The following is a 23078-nucleotide window of genomic DNA, read 5'->3' on the forward strand; positions in this document are numbered from 1 at the left end:
ATCCTTCACAATGTGTGTTTATTGATGTGTGTTTACCTAGCTGATTTTCAGTTAATTTGCACTTCTTTTGTTATAACTATAAAAGTTACGGTTCTTTTTTGTACTTGAGTAAAACAGAGAAAGGTTGGAGAAAAGTGGTATATTTCTAATGTGTGTAGCTTAACATTATCTGACTACAAAGAGAACAAGCTCTTTTACATGCTGGAGTAACTACTCAGTAGCCATAAGAAATACATTTTGCAAGATAGACGTGTTTCCCTCTGTGTGGTATGCCATTCCTTTAAAATCATACATAGTTTTAAAGCAGCATGTCAATGTTGATAGAGGAATGAGAAAGTCCATTAACTTCTGGAACAAATTTAGTGCATAAAGGTGAAGATGTATTAATAATTCTATAAAGCTAGTAACAATATTTATAGTATGCAAAAATATAGAAGAATTTTCATGGTGAATTTGTTGTACCTGCAAATCTCTGGATAGTATTTTTTATGTAGCTACCACTTATAATCTACTGTACGTGCCATCTTTTAAAGTATTTGAAATATCTCTCAGCAAAACCTGTACAATCATGTTGATCACAACTATTTTAATATTTTGTCCATTGTGGTTCTCCCAGTGATTCACCAGTAACAGAAGAATAGACACTAACAGAGATATTTACACACTATTGAGTAAATACTGTAGTGTTCACTTTGAAAACACTAATTCTGTATTCACTGTACACTAAAGGTGTGCAGTGAACTGTTCTTTCAATTTTCCAAGCAAATATTTTCTAGGGCTTTTGCTTTCTGTACTGTCTTCCATAGATGCTACTGTAAGAATCTGTACCAGCTCTCTTACTAATTTAACTACAATGAAGAGGTGTTTGGTAGTGAAGAGAAAAAATATCATAGGTATTTGGGAGTGAAGAAACTGTTGATAGAACAAAATGAAACAAAAACTATTATGCAGATTTGGGTTATTCTAGAAAACACAGGAATGCTCTTGTGGACTTTAGCAAGGACAGGGGAGCTTTTTGTGATTGACCACATGTAGAAAGCTCTTACTAATCCTAGAGGTTGCCGTTCCATCTGTATTTGGTAGCTGTCCAAATTACTTCTCTACATTAATTGCCATAAGCTTCCTATAGAAAAGAGCAGTATTTTGCTTCAGTAGTTCTAAACTTTGTGCAGAATTGGATGTTTTTATCCATTACAGAAACATGGTTGCCCTTCCACACAGGATGTAGCAAGGATTGAAGATTTCCTAGGCAACATAGAAAATGGAATACACTCAAAGTAGATTCATTCAAACTTTTAAAGTCTTTCATTGAAAGACAACATATTGCTAAAAAAACCACCACATTTTATTTTAATAATTATCTGGATGAGAAACTTAGAAACTCACCTAAGTGCTATTAAAATATATGAACACATTAAAGCCATTTAATATAACTTGCACAAGGCAAGCAGACGTTCTTTTTCTGTTTTACATGTAATGATGGATTGCTTACTTTTTTTTTAAATTAGAATTTCTTAGAAAGGAGAAGTGAATGTAGATCCTCCTTTTCAAGAAGAAACACCACACTTGTAGTTTATGTAAGAAAACAAGGTGTAAAACTTTTTTATTTTATATTTAATTTTTTGCCTTTTAGAGGTTTTTTCTTATATTGTGCTGTAATTTTTTTGATGAATTTGCTGAGTGTATAGTTTAAATTTAAATGTTTTCATTTAATGATGCCTGCTATATTTACTAATTGAAGAATATTTAGTTGGATTTCTTCCAATTTCAATTAATTCAGCTTATGCCACACTTTCTATTCTTAAAATATTGTAAAGCATGAAGTGTATTTGATGTTAAATGTTCTGCAATTTGATGTCTCATTTCAATACTGCAACTTTAATATCTTCGTGAGTGCAGAGGAGGCTTAGTACTGCTTAAAACGCAAATAAGGCATCATGGAGACTTTGACCTCTTCAGAAAGTGAGCCTCACTTCAGGCTTTGCAGTAAATGTCCTAGCAATGGGTTTGTTCTTCATTGGGGTACATATCCTTCCTTCTCAGAGGTGCTTTCAGAAAGAGCCTGAATTTGACCTTCATACCACAAAGTAGTACAGTAAAAAGCAAATCCTTTTGAACTTCTAAAATACTGGTAGTAATTGCAGAAAGCTAAGCTACAGGTTTAAAACATCTCTATAAATAAATCACAGGTAATTTAGAGAGCATTTGTGTGATTATATATATATATATATGTGGCAGATGGAGCATTTTATAGGAAGAGTGACTCCTCTGAAAAGAAATGAAGTTGTAGTGTGAGCAGTGTTGAGCTCTCCTGCGGTCACTGAGTATCTCTGAGGTGAAGATCCTCTTGCAAGTTCATGTTTCAGAGTTCAGGTGCTCTACAGTCTTGGATTCCTTTTTTTTCCTAATAGCTCAGTTTTGAAAGATGGACCATTGTTTAGCCTTGTATGTGTTTTCATCAAAGTGATTTTATTTATGTATGTATAAAGTAAGTTAATATTTTCTTTTTTCTTAACTGAAAATATATGAAGTAAGATATTTATTAAAAGCAATGAAAAAGCATAGAAAGACATTTTAAAATATGTTAAGAGAAAAAGGATTGGCCAAACCCTCTAAATTCCTGCTGGCTGAGCTTTCATTTTTGGGAGAGAACGTTAGTCTTCTACTTCTTGGAAGTTTTTGCTGAGGGTCTTCTCTTGTTATTTGAGAGTGCTGAGCATATTGTTAATGGATACTTAGCAACCTAGACATCAGCCCTTCACTTTAAGTAATGGTTATAGTATTTATTTGTGCAAGTATTATCACAAATTGTATTTAGTTAGGGGAATTATACATACAGGTTGGTAAAAAAAAAATTAAGTTTGTACAGCTGACATCAGAGGTAAAAATTAACGTTTTTCTATCCATGAAAAACGTCCATATTTTATCAGATTTTGAAACAGTATTTCTCCCTTAATGATGCACAGCAGATGTTTCATTATATAAAACATAGTTGAATGAGCAAAATAGTTCCATGCTTTTGCTCTCAAAATCTGAATACGAGACCTTTATTGGCAATGGTGGTGTTCTGTTTTGGTTTTAAACAGTTTGCTTAACAATATGCTCTCAACAGCCTCTTTAACACAAATAAAGGAAGCAGTTCTACATCAGAGTTAGACAGAGCTTCAATTTCAAGAAGAAATGCTGTGTGTGTCCCTTGAGGATAATAGACAATCTCTTGTTTTTTACAAAATTGTAGGTTTTTTTTTTTCTGTTATGTAGGAAGGAAAAACCTAAGTGCAACCTTAAATTGTAGAAATTCACACAGAATCACAGAAATTTTGCTTAACATATACATATACAATTCCACTATATGTTAAGTCAGTCACAGTGGTCTAACTGAAGAAGAATACAATGTCTTGAAAATTATTCAGGTTTACCACAATATCAGAAAGTAGTCTGCTGGTTATGCAGATATAGATTACAGACACTCCTGTTGAAAAGACTTCATTTTCAGGCTATCCTTTAAATGCAAAAATTTTGGTTTTTTAGACTCAGGAGTATATTTATAAACTCTTTCTTAAAAAGAAATGCAGGAGCATAACAGGACTTATTAATTACTAACAGATCAATTGAATGAGATAGATACATTGAGAATTACAGTCATTTCCTAGTGATAGTCTTCAGCACCATGGTTATGAAGGTGAGTCCAGGATTCCTCTTCAGTTGTCCTGTCCTGTTAGAAATGAGATAGTAGAATTTGAAGTGTCAAAAAGTAGTAGATGAAGAAAGCTTTCAATTTATAACAAGGGATTTAGTGAGCTATGAAATATGAAGCATCTCCGTTGCTAGAAGGGAATAGCATAATTTTATGTAAACAGCATCTGTAACTGAAGGGAAACTGTTTTTCCTGCAAATGTTATTTACATTGTGCAGTAGTTTGAGCCCCAGACCTAGAAGGCTACGAATAAAAAGAATATAAAGATTATGAGAACTGTTGTCAAATGAAGAGTACTGAAGGGAAATACAGATTGTATTTCAGACTAAAATCATGGTTAATACCTGCAATCACTGAGGAAGGAAGGTTATCTGCCTTGCTAGAGTTACCTTTTTCCCCAGTTTCCTGCAATATACCTGGTTCTAAGTATGGCTACAACGGAGTACTAAATTAGATAGACCCTAGATGGGTCTAACAGCAGCACTGTCTTTATGGCTGACTACATCTTTACCATGAAATGACTTTAATATTCAGTGAAGTACATTGCAGTATTCTTATATCGGTTTTATTTAGAAGCTATGCTGCATTAGGCTTTGTTTCTTCATGAGTCTTGCTTCATTTTAGAATACATTTTGAAATTTTAAGGACTTTTATTTTGATTTTTTTTTTTTATCACTCCTTCCATTTCTTCTAGAATTGCTTGTTGACTTCAGGAATAAATCTGCTAGCTCTGAGAAGGGGCCATCCATATTTTGTGCTGGAAGTAAAGCTGAGTTTTACTGACATTGTTCCAAATTACTCTTAAGGAACAGCAAACTGAGAGCTATAGAATACCAGTAATTGAGTGTCCCTTTTAAAGGTTTCTATTAATTTAGTTTCCATTAGTCTTTAAATCACATCTAATTTCTTTTCAGTGTTGGGTCTATCATGAAGTCAGTCTTTGATTTCTAATAAACTGGTAGACCTCTATGTTATTTATCTTCCTGAAACTTAAAATACTATCTCCAAGTAAGTTCACCTCTGATTCAGAATCCCAAATGACAGCAGAAAATACCATCTCTCAGTGACTGGTATTTCAACAGTGTGCTTTCTTCAAACTTCACTTCAAACTTTCTATGCAACTTCACTAGGCAGGTGAGGAAAGAAAATCTATCTAGCAAAACAGGGGAAATAGAGTGGTGTTGCTAGTTATGAAATAGAATGCTTAGAAAGAAATAAAACAAGCTTTTTGATAAAAGACCTGGAGCAATGTGTTCACCAGCATACAGGCACTGCGTATATATGCTGAACTGGGTGTTCTTAGGATAGGTTGTACAACCATACAACTAAAAAAATATGTGATCAGTCTTGTTATCTGACCTAAAAATGTGGTTTTTAATCCTGATGTATGTTTTTGATGAGCAGTACTGTATGGTACTTGCACTACATCTTTTTGTTGTTAAATATGTACATAATGGGAAACAAATGTGAGGCACATTAGTATAATTAAGGAAGGGAGGAAACCCATTGATCCTTATTTGAAACTGATGATAAATTTAGCTTTACATCATTCCTGTATTGCATCAGATGATCAGATAGAAACAGAAGTTCTTTCAGAGATATTCTTTCCCCTATGTCTTTGGGTTTTGCATTTCTGAAGAACATAGGTAGTACATGTTATTTTATTCACTGACTGAGAAGAAATCAATGGAGAGGAGTATGGAAGCAGAAAGAGAAGGGAGACATGCTATACATTCCTTAGAATCTGAAAGTACAGTGTTTAAACCACATTTATTTTTATTTGCTCTTAGGTTTTCAGAAAAAGCAACGATCGAGTGGTTGCAGCTCTTTGAAGGGAGTGGGGTTCCATATGGCCCAATCAACAACATGCAGCAAGTGTTCTCAGATCCTCAGGTTGGTCCTCACCAAATCTCTTCTGTACATTATTACACACGTCTTACACGTGTCACTCACACGTGAGTTTGGCTACTTTAACATGGGATTTGAGAGGTTCATGATGGATTGAGTTTCAGCCAGTAGTAGGTCATATTAAGAAATAAATACACGTTTGAATGAATTATGTGCTTGGGAACTCAGATGTTGTCAAAACAAATTAAACCATAGGTATTCCATGTCTCACATCGAGAGTCTATATTTCAAAACTGGCTGGTAAAACAGAGAAAGAAACCATAATATTGTATGTAGTTGCATTTTATCGCATAAATATGCAGAAAAGCACTTTTTTTGGGCTCTGAAAGAACTAATTTTTTGTATGGATAACCAAAATCAATTCTGTTTGAAAAAAAAATGGGCAACATTTTGATTGGAAAAAGAAAAATGAAGCACAAAATCCATATAAAGAAAGAAAACTTTTCTTGGCCTGGTGGTTTCAGTAGCTAAAACCAGTTCGTCTCTGTATCTGTTTTAAATATTGCGCTGGATTACACCTATGCTTAATTATAAACAATATTTTTATACTTTAGTATCTGGAGAGTTATATTATCTTTATATTCCCTGATGCCTTCCTTGCTTTTTGGCTCTCTGGCTTAGGAAGTGTTAAAGGGCCCAAGATAAACTGAATTATGCTGTCTTGAGTACTGCAACTGAATATTTTATGACTGTTCTAGTGTGTGATGAATCTCCTCTAAGATGATTTTTACTAAAGAGAATCACAAGAAAAAATGATTGATCAATGACTGTTTTGATTGTTTCTTCTGATTTTGTACATTTCCATGTCTGCTGTCAGAAGTGTTTGTTGCGATTGTGATTGCAGTGTTGGGAAAATAAGAGCAGCAAAGCAATCCCTGTCATAAAAAAAATATATTTATAATAAATGTTTGTTATAAATATTATGTTTTAGAGGCATAAAATAATATTTGGTAGGTGACTGCAGGGAAAGAATATTTTTTTATTAAATAAATACGCTCTTTCTCCTTCAAATTATGTAGTATCATGCCATAAAGTATGCATGGGCCAAATTTTTCACTTCATAACTTTCACAGGGATTAAGATTGGGCTTTGAAGAACATACAGCAAGAGTATTTTACTCAGACTTGGCTCTGCTTGGGGCAACATTGGAAAAATATTCCGTGCTTTTTTTGATGCTGTGAATTTTAAGAAGTTGAGTCTACTCTGAAAGAGACTGTTTTTAAAACATTATATGTCATTGGCTATTACCTCCCAAATTGGAAAGAGGTTATCTTGGCTACCTTGCTCTTGTTAGAATTCACCTAAATAACATTTTCATGTATATAATATTATATATATATATGTTGTTTATATGTATGTGTCAGGTTATTACTTGATATAGTTAACCTATCAATAAAAGGTACCATGGTGCTTTGAAGTTAGATACGGCATGTTTTTTGAAATATTTTTCTGTAAGGGGCATGCTAATCTCTTCCTCATGAAATTGTTTTAAAGCCTTCTTTTCTTCACCCTTTGAAATACATGGCACCTGACAAAGCTACTAGAAATTTAATGCCAATATTTGTGCATAGCTGCATGTTATACCTTAATTTCATTTCTGAAAGAAGCATTTTCTCACAGATTAGTCTCATTTCAAAGCAAGCAGGGAAAAAAAGAGACAGACTGTCTGACTGGGGAAGAAATTTATCACCTGAGAGACTGTAATCTGGGTATCCTCTGCACTATGAAATCCCAGGTGTTACAGAAAACCAGCACCCACTAACAAGAACATACTCCAATCACAGCAAGAATTTTCATAGAATCATAAAATATTTTGAGTTGGAAAGGACCTTTGTGAGGTCATCTACTCCAACAGCCCTGCAATCTGCAGGGGTATCTTCAACAAGATTAGATGGCTCAGAAGCCCCATCCCGCCTGATCCTGAATATTTTCAGTGATGGGGCATTTACCATCTATTTGGGCAAGCTGTTTCAGTGTTTTCTGACCATCATTGCAAAAAACTTTATTGTAGCTAATCTAAATTAACCTTTTTTTCAGTTTAGAGTCATTAACACTTGTCCTAAAAACAGGTCCTGCTAAAAATTCTTATAGTCCCCTTTTTAAGTACTGAAAGGCCACAACAGGGAATCCCCAGAGCCTTTTCTAGGATGAACATTCCTAGCTCTCTCAGCCTTTCCTTCTTGCAGAGGTGCTCCATCCAGCCCTCTGATCACCTCCACTGCATTCCTCTGGGATCTTATGAAAGCAGAGTAGAAGGGGAGGATCTCTCTCTTGATGGGCTGGTCACACTTCCTTTGATGCAGCCTGGGACACGTTTCACTTTCTGGAATGCAAGCAAACATTTCTGGCTCATGTCCAGCCTCTCATCCACCAGGTGCCTGTATTTGTTCTCAGCAGGGCTGCTCTCAATCTTCTCATGCCCCAGCCCATATTGATCCTGAGGGTTGCCTTGACCCTGGTGCAGAACTTTGGGCTTGGGTTTGTTGAACTTGTGATGTTCCCATGGGCCCAGTTCTCAAGCATGTGAGAGTCTCTTTGGATGGCATCCTATCCTTCAGGTGTGACAACTGCACCACTCAGCTTGTCATCTGCAAACTTGCTGAGGGTGCACTCGATCCTTTTGTCTGTCATTGATGAAGATGTTAAATAGCACTGGTCCCAGTAAGTGCGCCTGAGGGACACCACTTGTCACCAATATCACATCTCACTGTGACATTGACCCATAACCTCTGGATGTGACTATCCAACCAATTCTTTATCCACCTATTCATCAATCCACCCATTTTCTTATGTATAAGCCTGAACCCAGATTTTCATCAAGTATGAAAACTTTGTAATAATTCTTCCCAGTGCTGACATTCTAATGTGGTTTTCTCAGACTCAGTTTAGATCAGAAAATACAGTTCAAATCTGTTACTCAATTTGCATATGATAACCATGCATACTGATACTGTATGACATGTTAAACTCTAATTTTCTGTAACACTGATCATAGCACAGTTAACTGCTTCTCATCACCCTTTGCTCTCAACCATTGCGAAGAGTCCATAAAACCATCAAACCCAGTGATAGCTCAATTTCACCCAACTCTTATCTAATTCTAATAAATAACACACAGCCTTAGCTAACATCTTCCTTTTTGTGTGTTATCATCAAGATTGGATCTAAACATTTTATTTGCTTCCTTTATTGCCATTATTTTCCTCCTTCATCTTTGGATTTTTATATCCATAATGCAACACCTTGCATTGTAGTCTTGCACTGTTAGTGACCAAGACGCTCTGCACGGATGTCAGCTCAACTGTCAGCAGTGCTGTAAAGGATGCGCTAGGCTGGACCAGATGAAGACAGAAGTCTGGGGAGGGGGCTGGAGCAATGCAAGGGATGGCTAGAAGCACGTGTGAGGAAGTAGCGGGAAAGAACTGCAGGAGATGATCGAAATAGTCTAATGGAACTCAATTGGCTACAAGCTGGTTGTGCTTTCAAATTTTATTTTAACTAAAAGGACCACAGAGCTCTGAAAGCTGGGAGTGCCTTATATAACCCCTTCTATAAACTGAGATAAAACAACATATTTTTTTGATCCCAAGACATTTCACTAATATCATTAACAGCTTCAGTTGTACTCCAAGTGAGCTGCCAAAACCCAGGAAATTTCTTATTCAGTTGGAGTGCCAGGTGATACTGTTTTTCCATGAATGGAATTAAATGTCCACTTTTCCCACTGATTATAATATTTTCTTCATTTGTGAAGTTAAAATGAATACCACAGGCATTTGTACTGGTAAGTCAATCAGTCTGTGGAGAGATGTACGCGTGTACTTGTGCATATTTGGAGAAAACGGCTGAGAGAAAAAGGAGATTGACTAGTTAAGGGAACAAATTTCTTAAAAATGTGAGGGAGAAAGCAATGTGTGTGAAAGTTCTTACAAATGCCTAATAGAACAGTATAGACTATGAAAATTTATATAGTGAAACTTAAAAACTATTTTAAAAAAAAGTGTTCTTTTAACCAGGCCAAGATAGTACAAACATTAAAAGAATTCTTAAAACATTCGAAAATCTTATGAGTGACCTCAGTATAGTCCCATTTTACATACCCTGGGGAATATGTGTATGAAATACAATGTGTTTTGAAGCTTTCCAAACAAAACAAACTTAAAAGAGAATACCATTTTTAATAGAAACTATTCAAATTCCCCCAAAAGATAAAACAAAACAAAACCAGGTACACACTGTACTGCAGCTAAGTATGCAAGAACAAAGATCTTTGCTGGTTAAGTGAGGTGACTGAAGGTGTTTTGTTCTTCTTTAGAACATTGCCTTCGCCTTTTTTGCACTGTAATTTCTTTCAACATTCTTTTATAGAGTGTTCTTTTCTTACTTTAATTAAATGGCTGCTGTAATACAGGAAGCACCAAAACAACTCAGGAAAAAAAATGGCCAGTTTATTAAACTGTAATCTGGTGTTTTACTTATTAAATCCATTCATGTTGATGAGTTTTACTATATGAATGTTGTCAGCTGAAAATAAAATGGAAACCATGCAGTAGCACTTCCCCCATGCCCCCCCAACAGTTCCAGTCATACCACACAAGTTGAGTACATCAGGTGTAAGACATCATCCTGATGCATCACTTCTGAGAAATATGGGGAGGGAAATATCGGAGCTGAAATATCACAGCTGGCCCTGATTTCAGCTCCTGCCAAACACCTGCAGACTCTAAAAGGATACCATAACAAAACTCCACCCTGTGGCAAGAGGCCATCCCTTAACAACCCTTCCCTGACTTTGCATCACTATAAAAATTAATTTAACATTTTTTACTGAAACCTTAGTCTTCCTGTCCCAGAAGGCCATTACAGTTCCTTTAGCCATTTCTCTAAATATGCCTCAGAAAAAAAAGTCACAGTAAATTGAGGATTGAAATATCTGACAGCCGGCAATTATTTGATGTTTTATGTTTATTATTTGTGAAGACTTATGAAGGTGGCACTTTATTTTTTTTTCATTAACCTTCAGATTGCTTCTTATTTTGGAAGTAATTTTATATGCATCTTGGCAAAAAATTTTCCGCATCTGGTAAAATCTTCTACATTCAATATTGTGAACATATAGAAGAGCAAAAGTTATAAAATGTGTAGGGTATTTTTGCTTTGGTGGTAGTTTTTTGTCTTTTTTTTTGTTTTTTTTTTTTTTTTTTTTTTTTTTTTTTTTTTAATTGTGTGGGTTTTGGTGATGGTTTGGGTTTGATTTTGGTTGGGGGTTATTTTGTTTGCTTTTTTTTTTTTTTTTAATATGGCCATATTTTAATTGTTATTCTTTGTTGAAATACATGTTTGTGGCATATTGAGGGCTGTCCCAAGACAAATGAAATTATATGCATGTTCATAATCCTATAGGGAGGTTTTTTGCATGTAGAGGTTTCTGCAACTGAAAAGCAACTGATTGAAGGCCTAGGCAATACGATATTTCTGGAAGAAATTCCTAACAGACAAGAGAAAGGAATGAAATTTTCTATGTGTCTATTAAATAAGTACTAAAACTGGTTGGAAATCTTATGATGGAATGTTTTTACATTTAAAAATGCCGATTCATTGAAAGTGAAACAACTCCATGAACACATCTAAAATTAAACTGTACTTGGAATCAGAAATTCAGCTGTATTCATACCTCTCTTGCTAAGCTGAAAATGTGCACTACCTGGCTTTGGTGTTTCAAGACAAATTTTTGCTTCAATTTTTAATTCCTGTGCAATGAAAAAACACCTCACCACCAGCCATACCCAAGCCTTTAATTTTGTCAAGTGTAGCTCTCTTATACTGAATTACAAATGTTTTCAAGCTTTTGGCCTGTAGGAATTTTATAAAAGGGGATTCTCTTCTAAAAGGGAATGGATTAAGAAATTGAACATATTTTGAAGAAGTAAAATGAAAAATCCAGTTCCAGTACAGTTTGTAGTATGTGATTTTCACATATACACAATTATGCATTATATATGTAGTATGAAAGAATTCTATATACAGATGTTGTAGGAGAGTCTCAAAATGAAACGGCACTTGTATTTTGGTATGAAGAACATTGTAATAGGAAGTGTGTTTTAAATTTTGGCTGTAGTGAAATCTGGTCCATGACTGTGCCATTTTTGTGCTTGGCCTCCCTCTGTTACATTGACTTGTGGAGAGCTTATAGTGGAGAAGTCTTGAAAAAAAACCTGTGCGCTTATGTTAATGACAGGATTTTGTCTGTACACACATTTAATATACAACTGTATACTGTCTAGACAGTACTTAGTACTTAGAGACAGTGCTATAAGAAAAATTACAGTAAAGAAGTAGCTCAACAATTTCTATTATTAGGTTTTATTTTTCGTTGCCTTTAGCTTTACACAATTTCCAGTGCTGGTTGTCTGCTTAAGTCTCAAGTACATTGGGAACATTTCTGGCAAAATGACCCACTCATGGAGGATAAAAAATTTCCAAAAATAAGATTGTTTGCCATACCAACATATTCTGACAACTAGGTTTTGCCTGGGAGCTCTTCTGCTCCATTTTAAAGAATTAGTTCTTTCTCCAAGAGACTTGAGCAGAAAGTTGATAGCAGTGTCATAGACATTCACTTTTCTTTCCATGGTTTTAAGGTTAGTGGAAAGAAGCTGGCTGTTAGTCCCACAGAATGCATGCTTTCACCTGTTGCCACATGGTCCCCAAGCCCTTTTTGAATTTTGTGAGCCTGAAGGTGCCAGTTTGGCTTGAGCCTAGATCAGAAATTGTCTAACTACATTAGATAAAATGTTTAGGGTTTTTCTATGCTGGAATTTTGATTTCTAGAAATGCTACAATAAATAAGAGCAACACCAGCATGAGAACTCACTAACAGCTTTACTGTAGAACCTCTAATTCATATGCATTGTGATATTTTTAAAACAGGTAATGTCTTTCTGCTGTACCATCTTCCTGAAGCATGCAGGATAGACTTAACTGATCATTAGGAGGGCATTGAGTCTGCCTTCTGAACCAGGTTGTTGTCTCTCAAATTCTTAATTCATTTGATTCAAAGTATAAAAAGAAGTGAGAAAGGTAAGAAGTAGTAGAAATAAAGCTTCCTTTTAATAGACGTTCAGTGTCAGACAGGAATCTCTTCCTGCATCTGCCACACAGTTCCCACATAGTTTTGGATAAGTCACTTAAATAAAAATATTAAAAGGTCATTTCATGTGTGTGCCTCATGTTTTGAGTACCTGCCTTGTGATGCCGCATGTAAAATACATAGCAGTGCTGAGTCCTCATGGATGTAAATGAAACTGTTGAAAGTATTATTGGAGCACCTGAAAAATATGATGTTGTTAAAAATAGCTGAAAAAACTAACATAGTGGGTTTATTCTTAATTTTCTCTGTTTTGGCTTCTTAGCCATGAAGTTGGAACTTGGAGAAGCAGCGTTGTAAAGATGCAGTAGTTATGCTTCTCTGAAGTATGACTTCTCATGTGAAAGCACCAGAGAAGTTGGGAAATTAAGTTTTTTATCATGTGATTTAACTGATGTATATTGAAATGAGGCCTTATGAGAAGTGGCATCACTTGCACATCTTTACTAATGATGGAGGAGCCTGACAGGAAATAAGTGGAGCATGCACTTAGATTGCATTGCATTTTCTTTGTGCAAGCAAGTGGTGCTTAGGAGCAACAGTTTTTCAGTACCTTTTTAAGTGTTTATATATATAAATGGTATTTCTTTAGCTAATCCTATTTTCACTGAGAAGAGTATGATCCAAGTATTTGTGGGTTTTGAACAATATTAAGTTCTCAAAAAAGAGATCCATTCTCATAAAATACTCAGTTATGTTAAAGAATTACATTGTAGTCATGGCCGTTCAAGGACATGAAAACCACCTAGCCTCTCTGTGCATTTCCTTCTAGAAGCACGTGTCAAAAAGCCATGCTTGAGTATGAAGTATAGAGCCTGTTTTTGGAACCTCTCAGTCTTTGTTAGGCCTCAGTGTTAGGAATTATAATACATGTGCCTTGTGCCTCAAACTCTTGGATTAGTTTGTGTACTTGCAGGAGTTACACATTGGTTCCCTAATCTTGCAGCTCATCAAAGCAGCATCGTTGGTTTCAAAGAATTTGTATTTGGCATCTCACACTACCAGAGTAGGCTCAGGATAAGGCCATCAAACTTTGATCGACTGAGCTAGATGTGTAAGTTCTGAGAAGTTCCCTACAGTGTGTGAGCCCAGCCCTCATTTCTGTTTGTATAAACTGTGTAACTGTGGGGTCAAAGAGAGTTTTTAATTAACCCAGATGTTGCATTTATGTAAAGTCTGATCAGTGTTAAGACTCTTGCATGTATGGGAAAGAAAGGAATATGAGCATATGTCTGTCTCATCAAGTCTCTTAGCCTCAAGTAAGTTTATATGCTGAAGTAATTGATTTTTTACAAGTTGGTTTTACTTTTTTTTCTTAAATCTGAGCATATCACAAAGTAATAGTGAGGTTAAACAGGCATTCTTTGCTTTCCCCACAGTTTGGGAATTGTGAGACTAACTATGACTATTGGTTGCCTGACTCAAATCAACTAAGTATTTTCTTACTTTCTTATCAAGTAAGAAAACAACATTGTTTGTTTTGCAATATTTTTCCGAGGTAGCTGTGACTTCATTTACTAAGCAAGTTTTAAGTAGGCTCAATAATAAACACTGTGATTTCAGATTAAATTTTAGACATGCTTCAGTATAAATTCCTTGAACAAAGGGTTGCTTTTCATGTTTCTTCTGTTTTTTTGGGGTTTTTTTTGGTTTTTTTTGTTTTTTTTTTATTCCTCCAAATAAATGCAACCAAGTTCTCTTGGAGTCCAATTGAACATAGCCTGCAGAGGTTTTTTTTCCCTTTCAGAGGCCAAAAGGGCTAGATTTTATCCTTGATCTTTATTATTTATATTGATTACAAACTAATCAGTTTATAAGTAGTGGGGTGAAGCTTTGTAGCATGAGTTAAGTTTTGTAGGCATGAAAATACTAAAGATATTCTGAAGAATACATATTTCAGAATCTCTCAGGTGGTTGCAACTACAGATGATGGTACATGTAATCCAGCAAGGAAGAAAATAAAATGGAAAATCCAATGACAGCAACAGAAATTGTGCTGAAACTGCAAAAACTGTGCAAATCAGGTTTTACTTATAATTTGGTTTTCAGGTGGTTTGCCTGAGTGCTCAGCTTGATTTAAAAATCTTAGCTCAAGCCATGACCCTGGCCTGTCATCTTGAAATTACAAAATTTCTACAATTGTTAGCCTAAGTTCATCTTGGAGTCCCAATCACTGCTTGAAAAAAGGGTGATATTTTCAAATGAGATCCTGACATGTTTATTTTACACTGTAGTTATGCAATAACATTTAAAGAAAATGTACTGGTTTAGTTTTATGCCTCTTAGTAACAAGGAGAAATATCTGAGCCATCAGAAGACAACTGTGTAGGCTGAGTAGGAGAGGATATTTGAAGATACAGATTTCCAACCACCACAAAAAGCCATTAGTCAGGTAAGCTTTCTCTGTCATTGCCATTTTCTCTCTCATCTCTGAGTGGTTTCATGTAGGTTTCTATTATTATTCAAGTAGACACTTTTTGAGGAAACAGGAAGTGTTTCCTCACTGTGCATGGCCAGTCAGGCCAGGAACATAAACATTGTTCTAAATAATTCATTCTAAGTTTAAAACTTTAAAACTGCCTATAGCATTCAGATGTCCACATTGGGAGCAGCCAGCTACGTGCTGAAATTTTCTTCAAACAATTTCAGTTGGATGGTTAACAGTCATAGCATTGAATTAGAACAATTTAAATCAAAAACTGTGTGATTTTGTAGTATATGTTTTAAGCGTGAAACTTCTGTTGAATTACATATATTTCTTGATTAATATTGTTCTCAGATGTTCTAAAAAACCCCTTTTTTAAGTCCTGAAAAACAATCTGGATGTATTGCTAATTAAAAAATGCTAATCAACAAAAAAACAGATTTTGATCCGATTTACAGATAGAGCTTTGGGAGGATCCAGCTGAATTTTAATTGTTTAGGATGACACCTGACACTTCTCATAGCTCACAGAATAAGAGAATTAAACTGCAATTACATGAAAGGTCACTGCCATATGAAGCTAATGTAGTAAAGGTGATTAATAGTTGTATTAAATATGAGATCCTGATTCACATGTGAGAGAAAGACAGAAATCAGGAATTTGAAGCCAAGTCTACAAATGGTAAGAGGAAAACAAAAGAATACATTGAGATGCCAAGCAGATGGTATTTACACTATGGATCCCAGTTTAATTTCTAAGAAAAAACCAGTAAGCTAAAAAAATCCTCTTTAAAACCAAACAAACACTGCTAAGTTACTCTCTCATGCTTTTCTACCAGTGTTGCAAATAATATATTCTTCTGTGATGGGCTGTATAGATTGTTGATCTGAGAGTTTTGAGACTCAGGCTAAGAACCTGCAAGGGCCATTTTGAGGGATCACTATGTGTTTCAATGAGCTGGGTTTTGGAGAGGAGCCTCTCCTAAATGTAGACTGATGCTCTCTTGGCATAGAACAGGCAACTGTAATGGATTTTCCTGCAGTCCTCAAATCACACCCAAAGCAGACATGAGCAGAAACACCTTTTGTATCTGCACATCTTGTTCTTCCAGATAGTGTATTTGCACAGGTTCACAAATGAGAAAGAGAAATTAGGATTTCTCTACTCCTTCCTGTGATGCTCTAGACACCTGTTTCTCGAAAACAGTTGCTCTCTGTGCCAGTCATCAAGATACAGGCTTTGAGTTCAAGAAACTCTTTAAAGCAGTTATGTAATAACAGATTTTGTAAAATTCTCCCTCTTTTTCTTGATTCCCCTGAAAAACTGTGACGTGAAAAGAATATTTACTGACAACTTGAATGTGCAAACTATCTCCCTCTTTCCCCCAACAATTCCTATGTCGTTATGGTCCCTTACATTTAAAAGACTTAGGAATCCCCTAATCTTTCTATGACTTTACTGAACTGGTTGTGGTTATGTGATTTCTTTCATGTTGCAGTAGCAAATTGAACTGTCCATTATAGATTCTTCTGTATACCCTGATACCAAGACATGTTAACAAAATACGAATGCTTTCCTACTACTTTCATGGCCTTGCTTTTCATCTTTAGTTATTTTTCTAACTGTTGTCTCTGTTTTTAACATTTCCCTTGTGAACTTAATATTAAATCTGAGACTTGTTTTTAACTGTCTATATAATATATATTTTCTGGATGTAGCATTTATGCCCAACTTATCCTATTGCATGGTAGATTTTAGAGGGAACTTTAAGTTCTGTAGGTACAGTATTCCGTATTGCTTACTCTCCACCATAAACTGTTATATTTGAAAAGAGTTATACTTTACGTGACAAGCCCTATTTATTGTAAGAATCTGTTGGATTTTTCAGTGTTACACATTCTTATTTTTAGGGCATAAGAATATGCACTTAATAGGAGTGCATACTTGAGCATTTCTAAGTCATGTATTTTGAAACACAATATATATTCTTGATTTAGACTGGTATTTCTTTAATTGCCTTTTTTTCTTAAGGCCGAACTTCAGTAAATACAGTGCTAAAATTAGTGTCAGTTATAAATATGTGTTACTACAAGAAGATGGCATTTAGTGTCTCCACAGTGAAATTTCAAAATAATTGGAAATTTCAGTAACATCCTTTCATGTCTTTATCCTCTGAATATGCTCTTTCAGAATCTAAAAAATGAAAATTACTCTCAGCCAAACAGCCATTGTAATTGAAATTAAAGGCACAGCAAGACTAGGGCAATTGCTAATCAAGTAGTTATCTGACTTTATTCTTTGGTGGAAGAAGGTGTATAAAAGTAAAAGCAAATTATGGGTCCTTGTGACATGTTTGCTCTTCTACAACACTCCACTCCATGCATATTTCCTGTTTTAGAGCAAAATGCAAATGCATTCATTCTCACTGTGTATATTTTACTTCACTTTTTAGATGAGTGATGGAAAAATAAGCATGAAATAAAAGCACATGGAGATAGTTTATATCTTCACAAGTCGTCTAGGAGAGGGTGCAGAAGGAAGCGTCACTGTGATTTCACAATACAATACACTTTTTCCAAACTGCTTGGTGGTTTTAAGTGAATTTTTGTTTTGAGCACACCAAATTAGGTAGATACAAACCTTCTGCTGCTTCAAAAGGAAACACGCTCCTCACACTGTAGTTGTGTTCTCTTGGAAATTCTTGCCTTTGCATCAGTTTGGCCTTTGTCAAATCGAAGGAGCAAAAGCCAGTGCTGCAATCTTAATTGATGTAGCTGTCTGACCATCTAAATAACCCCAGAACTCAGTGGGGTGAGGGGTGAAACCAAAAAAGTGTTTACTTAAGTATGAATATGGTTTGTTTTTGGCTATGTCATGAATCGAAAATTAATATGCAAGCCATGTGGATGTTGAAAAGACAACAAATTACATTCGATAGCTACTGAGTTTGTTTTGTTAATTCACAGTTTCCTTTATTTCTGATGAAACTTGCAGTAGGTAGGCCAGCCTTTGGGTCGTTGGAAAGAAACCTCAAGAAACCTCAACATGAGTATTTAACAATAGATCACAAATTCATTTATAGAGGCTGCTACTTTTCTAGGGGCTGTGGAGAATTTAGTGCTAATTGCTCAGTCTTGACTTCTCAGCAGATCACAACAGAAGTAAAAGAATTCTTAAATAGATTTTAGGTTTTTGTAATAATGGTATTTTTCCAGGTTGGTGTCAGGAATGTTTTTTACTGCTTTTTGTACACATTTTCCAATTAAATGGGCAGAAATAGATGTTATAACGAAGTATAAAATCTATACATAGCAATTAAAGGCTTGAAATGTGTCTATATATACATATATATAGTGTAATTAGCAATTATTTTACCAATTATAGAATAAGAGAACTTAGTCTTGCTGTAGAGGAATCTTGCCTGCTGATCTGTGTGGTTACTTAATAAGACATCACATTTTCCTGAAGTTTTGAGTCAAAAATTGCATTTAAAATAGATTGCAGCTTGATTTAACTGGATTAGAAATTATGAAAGGGGATAGCGTGAGATTTGTTCTTAGGAAACCTCCATCTTCTTACATAAGCTTATCAAGTAAGTTAGTTATGATCTCCTCAAAGGTATTGTGCCCCAAATTCCTGTTTCACCTTTAATTTTGGGATTTGCTCAAAGTCTCCAGAGAGGTTACACGAAGTAATAAAAGTGTATAGGGAGACTGCAGTAGCTGATAATATCCATCATGTTTTCTTTGTTTAGTGCCTGTATGTTTTAGTTGGTTGAGTTAAACAGTGAAGTTCTCCCTTCTCAGTCCCCTGCATTGGAGTCATTGCAGCTGTTCTTAGGAGAGTAAAAGACTAAGCATATTTGCTGACCTAACAATATTTTCTGTTACCAAAGCCAAGGATTTTTCCAAATATGTGTAGCGTCATGCTGATATGCAGTTTTCCTAGCAGAGAAGTATTTGATGGATAAACATTTTTTTTCCTGCTTTCTTGAAATGGACTGACTTTGCTCCTGTTAGAAAAACATAACTTAAAAGCAGGTTGTTGGGTTTCCCCCTCCCCCGACTTTTTATTCTTTTTTTTTTTTAGTATTCTCTGTCTTAGGATTTTGCTTCTTTAGACAGCAATTATGCAAAATAGAATGGGACTAACTTTTTTAGTGAATCAATCACCAGAATATGGTTCTGGGAGAGAATAAAATTCTTTGTAATTTATATCAAATTCATGAAATAATTTTAAGTATTGTCAAAAATTTAAATGTGAATAAAGTAGCAAGGAGAAAATCAAGCACTTTTTACATATACTGTATCCTGGATCAAAAGTGAGATCTGAAGAATGGATGCTCACTAGCATAAAGGCTATGATATTCTATTATAATTGTGGTACTATTAAGATGGGGGTTTTTTTCCCCTTTAAGAGAAATTATGTCAGTACTGAGGTTAAATTAATCCAAGCCATCTATTTTTCTGATCCAGTGAGCTGCCTACCAAACAGCTGAAAACTGCAAGATCCCCAGCAGCTACTTTTGACAAGTGTAGCAGGAAAAGGGTCTGTCAAAGGACCCTGGAAGTAGTTCACAGCACAGACATATATATGGTTGTCTTTAGTTCAATTAGAACATCTCATGCATCTCATACAAACTAGATATTTTTCTTCATGCTGAGGAGATCTGAGGTTGGGTATCAATTACTTGCCTGGCTTTGGTATTTACAAACTTTTACTTCATGCCAAGTGTGAAGTTCATCTTTTTAATAAAGTCTAGCTCACTTATTGCCCAAAATATATTTATGAGCTTTCTGACTTTCTGTGTTCTTTGGAAGGTTTATGATAAATTCTAGATTTTTGGTAAAATGTTGCATTTAAAACACAAACATTTAAGGAAAATTTGACTTTTGGCTGGAAAATCTAACTTCATAGTCCCCTTTTTGTATTGTGGAAGTAACACATGCTTTTGGAACATTTGAATATTTTTTTTTTTTTAACAGCTGACTTACACTCAGCTAAATGTCTTTGAAAACACACACATTTGAAAACATTTCTCTATTTTTTTTTAAATTGGTGCTGTTGTATACTGCCATAGATCAAGATAAGCATAATGATGACTAACAGCAGAAGGCAGAATAGGAACACCTTTATTTCATCTATATTCATTTTGAGGCAGAAGGTTCTTCATAGATTGGGTGAAGCTGGCTGCCTCCACTAAGTTGATGATTTAAAACTCCAGCTTTAAAGTGTGTCTAAGTTCACAGCTTTGCATATGACGACAACAGATGAGTGCTGATTTGTGCATTTTCTTGCTTTTAAACACCTGAGAATCAGTTTCTGCAAGGAGTGTTCTATAAGCAGTTTAGCATAGCAGGGCTTTGGACTATATTTTCTTGTTGCTAAATAAAATAAATGCCAAGAAAGAGATAGCTACAACAGAAACAAGTTATATATGCTCTTTTCAGAACAAGATGGAGTCTTCATCTGCTTGCACTTACTTTGGCCTTTTCCTAAACTCAAACAGCTCCAGGGAGTTCAATCTGAAAGGTGATGAGCATTTTTGACCCCAATCCATCAACCAGCATGCTTCTCATGCAACGTTGCATTCACAACAGTGTGATTATTCATGCTTTTTTTTTTGACACTTTACTAGTCCACACTTTAAAATGTTTGATAATTTCCATTTCATTATTGAATTTCATATATTCTTCCCACATAAAAGATCTTATTTTAGGTTTTGTTGTTTCTGTTGTGACTGCCTGCCTCAAATGGTTTGCCTGTGTTCTGCATGGGTGAAAAAGTAGGTGGTGTTGCTGGGTTGCCTTTTTTTTTGGAATTGTTTGCTGTGGTGTTCATCCTTATATGCCTAGTCCCTCTCCCTCTGCTGGAAGTACTGTCTGTTCCTCTTGCTGCTATTTGCAATGTAAATTCATTGGGCCTTTTTAAAGATATGTGTGTGTCTGTAAGTATATATAGTGTCTATTTTTGCAGAAAACTGCAATTTTAGCATCTAGATGTACTCATTTAATTTTATAATGTGGTAGCTGATACACTACACGGTCTTTTTTTTTTTTTTTCTAGTGTATTTTATTGACATTTTAAAAATTCTTTGGGGTCAAGGGGTGTGCTTCCAGCTTTCATTTACATGCCACATTTCTCTGTAGCACTGAATACCTAGGAACAAAACTAGCAATGTTAATTAAAGAATATGCATTAATGCAAAAATGCGTAAATGCCATTATAATATAGTGAAAATTATGGCCATTGTACTATGCTCAGTAGCACAAAATTATTTGTCCAATTTAGTGCATTTACATATTTTTATTAATTGGAAACTTATTTCATGCAGTGTTGCATGGATCATACAATGTAGTTTGTGAGTTCAGCCTTTGTAAACCCAGTGATATGTAAAATCCTGTCTGTTTCCCTGGGGTCCCTACTGGGGCCAATATTATTTAAACTCCTCATTAATGACTTGGACAGGGGACTGAGTGAACCTCAGCATGTTTGCAAGTGACACCAAACTGGGGAGACAAGTTGATATGTTGGAGTGTAGCTGCTATTCAGAGGGACTTTCACAGGCTGGACAAGTGGTCTAGCAGGAACTTCATGAAGTCCAAGAAAAGCAAATATGGGGTCCTGCACCTGACACAGAAAAGCCTCAAGCAGCATTATAGCTTAGAAACTGACTGGATAGAATGCAGATTTATGCATAAAGACCCAATGTCTTTATGTCTTCATAAACAGCAAGCTGAACAAGAGTCAGCAGTATGCCCTTGTGGAAATGCTAATTCCTTGTTGCACCAAATCATAGCACCAGAAGTGCATGTTGACATGATAAAAGGCAAAGGGTGTAAGTTGCAGCAAAGAAAATTCTGATTACATATAAGGAAGAAAAGTTTTGCAGTGGTTTTAATTAGGTTTTAGATCAGATATGCTGTGAAATTCTCATCCTTAGAGACAGTCAATACATGCCTGAACAAGCTTCTGCTTTACAGGGAGAGTGGACCAGAAGACTACCAGAGGTCTGTGATGATCTACTAATGATGTATTTTAAGTATGATTGCATTCATTGTTTCAAATACACAAGTAGTGGCCTCTGAGTAGGCATGAAAGCTCAGTTGTATGACTATGAAAGCGTTTCTTAATAGAGGATTTTGAGTGCAAGCAGTAGTTAAAATGGTGAAGGTCATCAAATGGAGGACTGTCAATATTTCATTAGTTTAGAGGCATGTTCAAACTGAAATTTCAGCAGATATGCTTTTATTGTTTTATTTTTACTGGTGTCACTTCTACCTTTTTCTGCAATGGATGATTTTTACACTAAGAAATTGGATCAGTTTGCCAGCACCTGCAGAATATGGAGAAAGAAATTTCCCTGTACAAGAGACATATTTCTGAATAACTCCTGTTTTTTAAGTCTGAAGGGAAAAAAAAAAAAAAAAAAAAAAGAAAAAAGGGAGGGAAGAAGTGATTTTTAGGGTCCACTGTATTAGGAAAGAAAGTAAAAAAAAAAAAAATTGCGTAAACCAGACGGTTTTATTTAAAGCATCCAGAGCTGATAAGGGATAAAAAATGGAGATACAACACACAGGCTGCAAATGCAGTTCTCATGATTTAAATCTGGAAGGCTGTACAGTACATCTGTTTAACATCTTGCAATTTCAAGAACTGTGCCTTGAAAATCTTCTGTCACAGTGACACATGAAATAAAAGGTTATGTTATGACTTTCAGATGCAAACCTGTAAAAGCTTTATCTAACAGCATACCATCTTTTATTAACCCATTGCTGCTGCTCACCCATAATTCTCTTTCGCCAGTGATGTTGTGAGAAATTCTACTGCATAATAAATGTCAACTGCAACAATAATTTTGCAATTGCATTAAATTACTTGTTTGTTGTATGTAAATGGAA

The 23078-nt window shown here is 35.2% G+C and overlaps 1 protein-coding gene across 1 annotated transcript in view; it reads left to right on the forward strand.

The window, feature by feature from the left end:
• SUGCT (succinyl-CoA:glutarate-CoA transferase) overlaps positions 1-23078 on the forward strand; it is a 313647-nt gene that overhangs the window by 126624 nt on the left and 163945 nt on the right. The window contains exon 12 of the mRNA XM_041400354.1: positions 5488-5590. Within this exon, the coding sequence (XP_041256288.1) occupies positions 5488-5590 (103 nt within the window). The remainder of the gene's footprint in view (positions 1-5487; positions 5591-23078) is intronic.

This window comes from Onychostruthus taczanowskii, unplaced genomic scaffold (assembly GCF_017590055.1).
Source record: "Onychostruthus taczanowskii isolate IOZ18803 unplaced genomic scaffold, ASM1759005v1 scaffold179, whole genome shotgun sequence".
Classification (NCBI taxonomy): Eukaryota; Metazoa; Chordata; class Aves; order Passeriformes; family Passeridae; genus Onychostruthus; species Onychostruthus taczanowskii.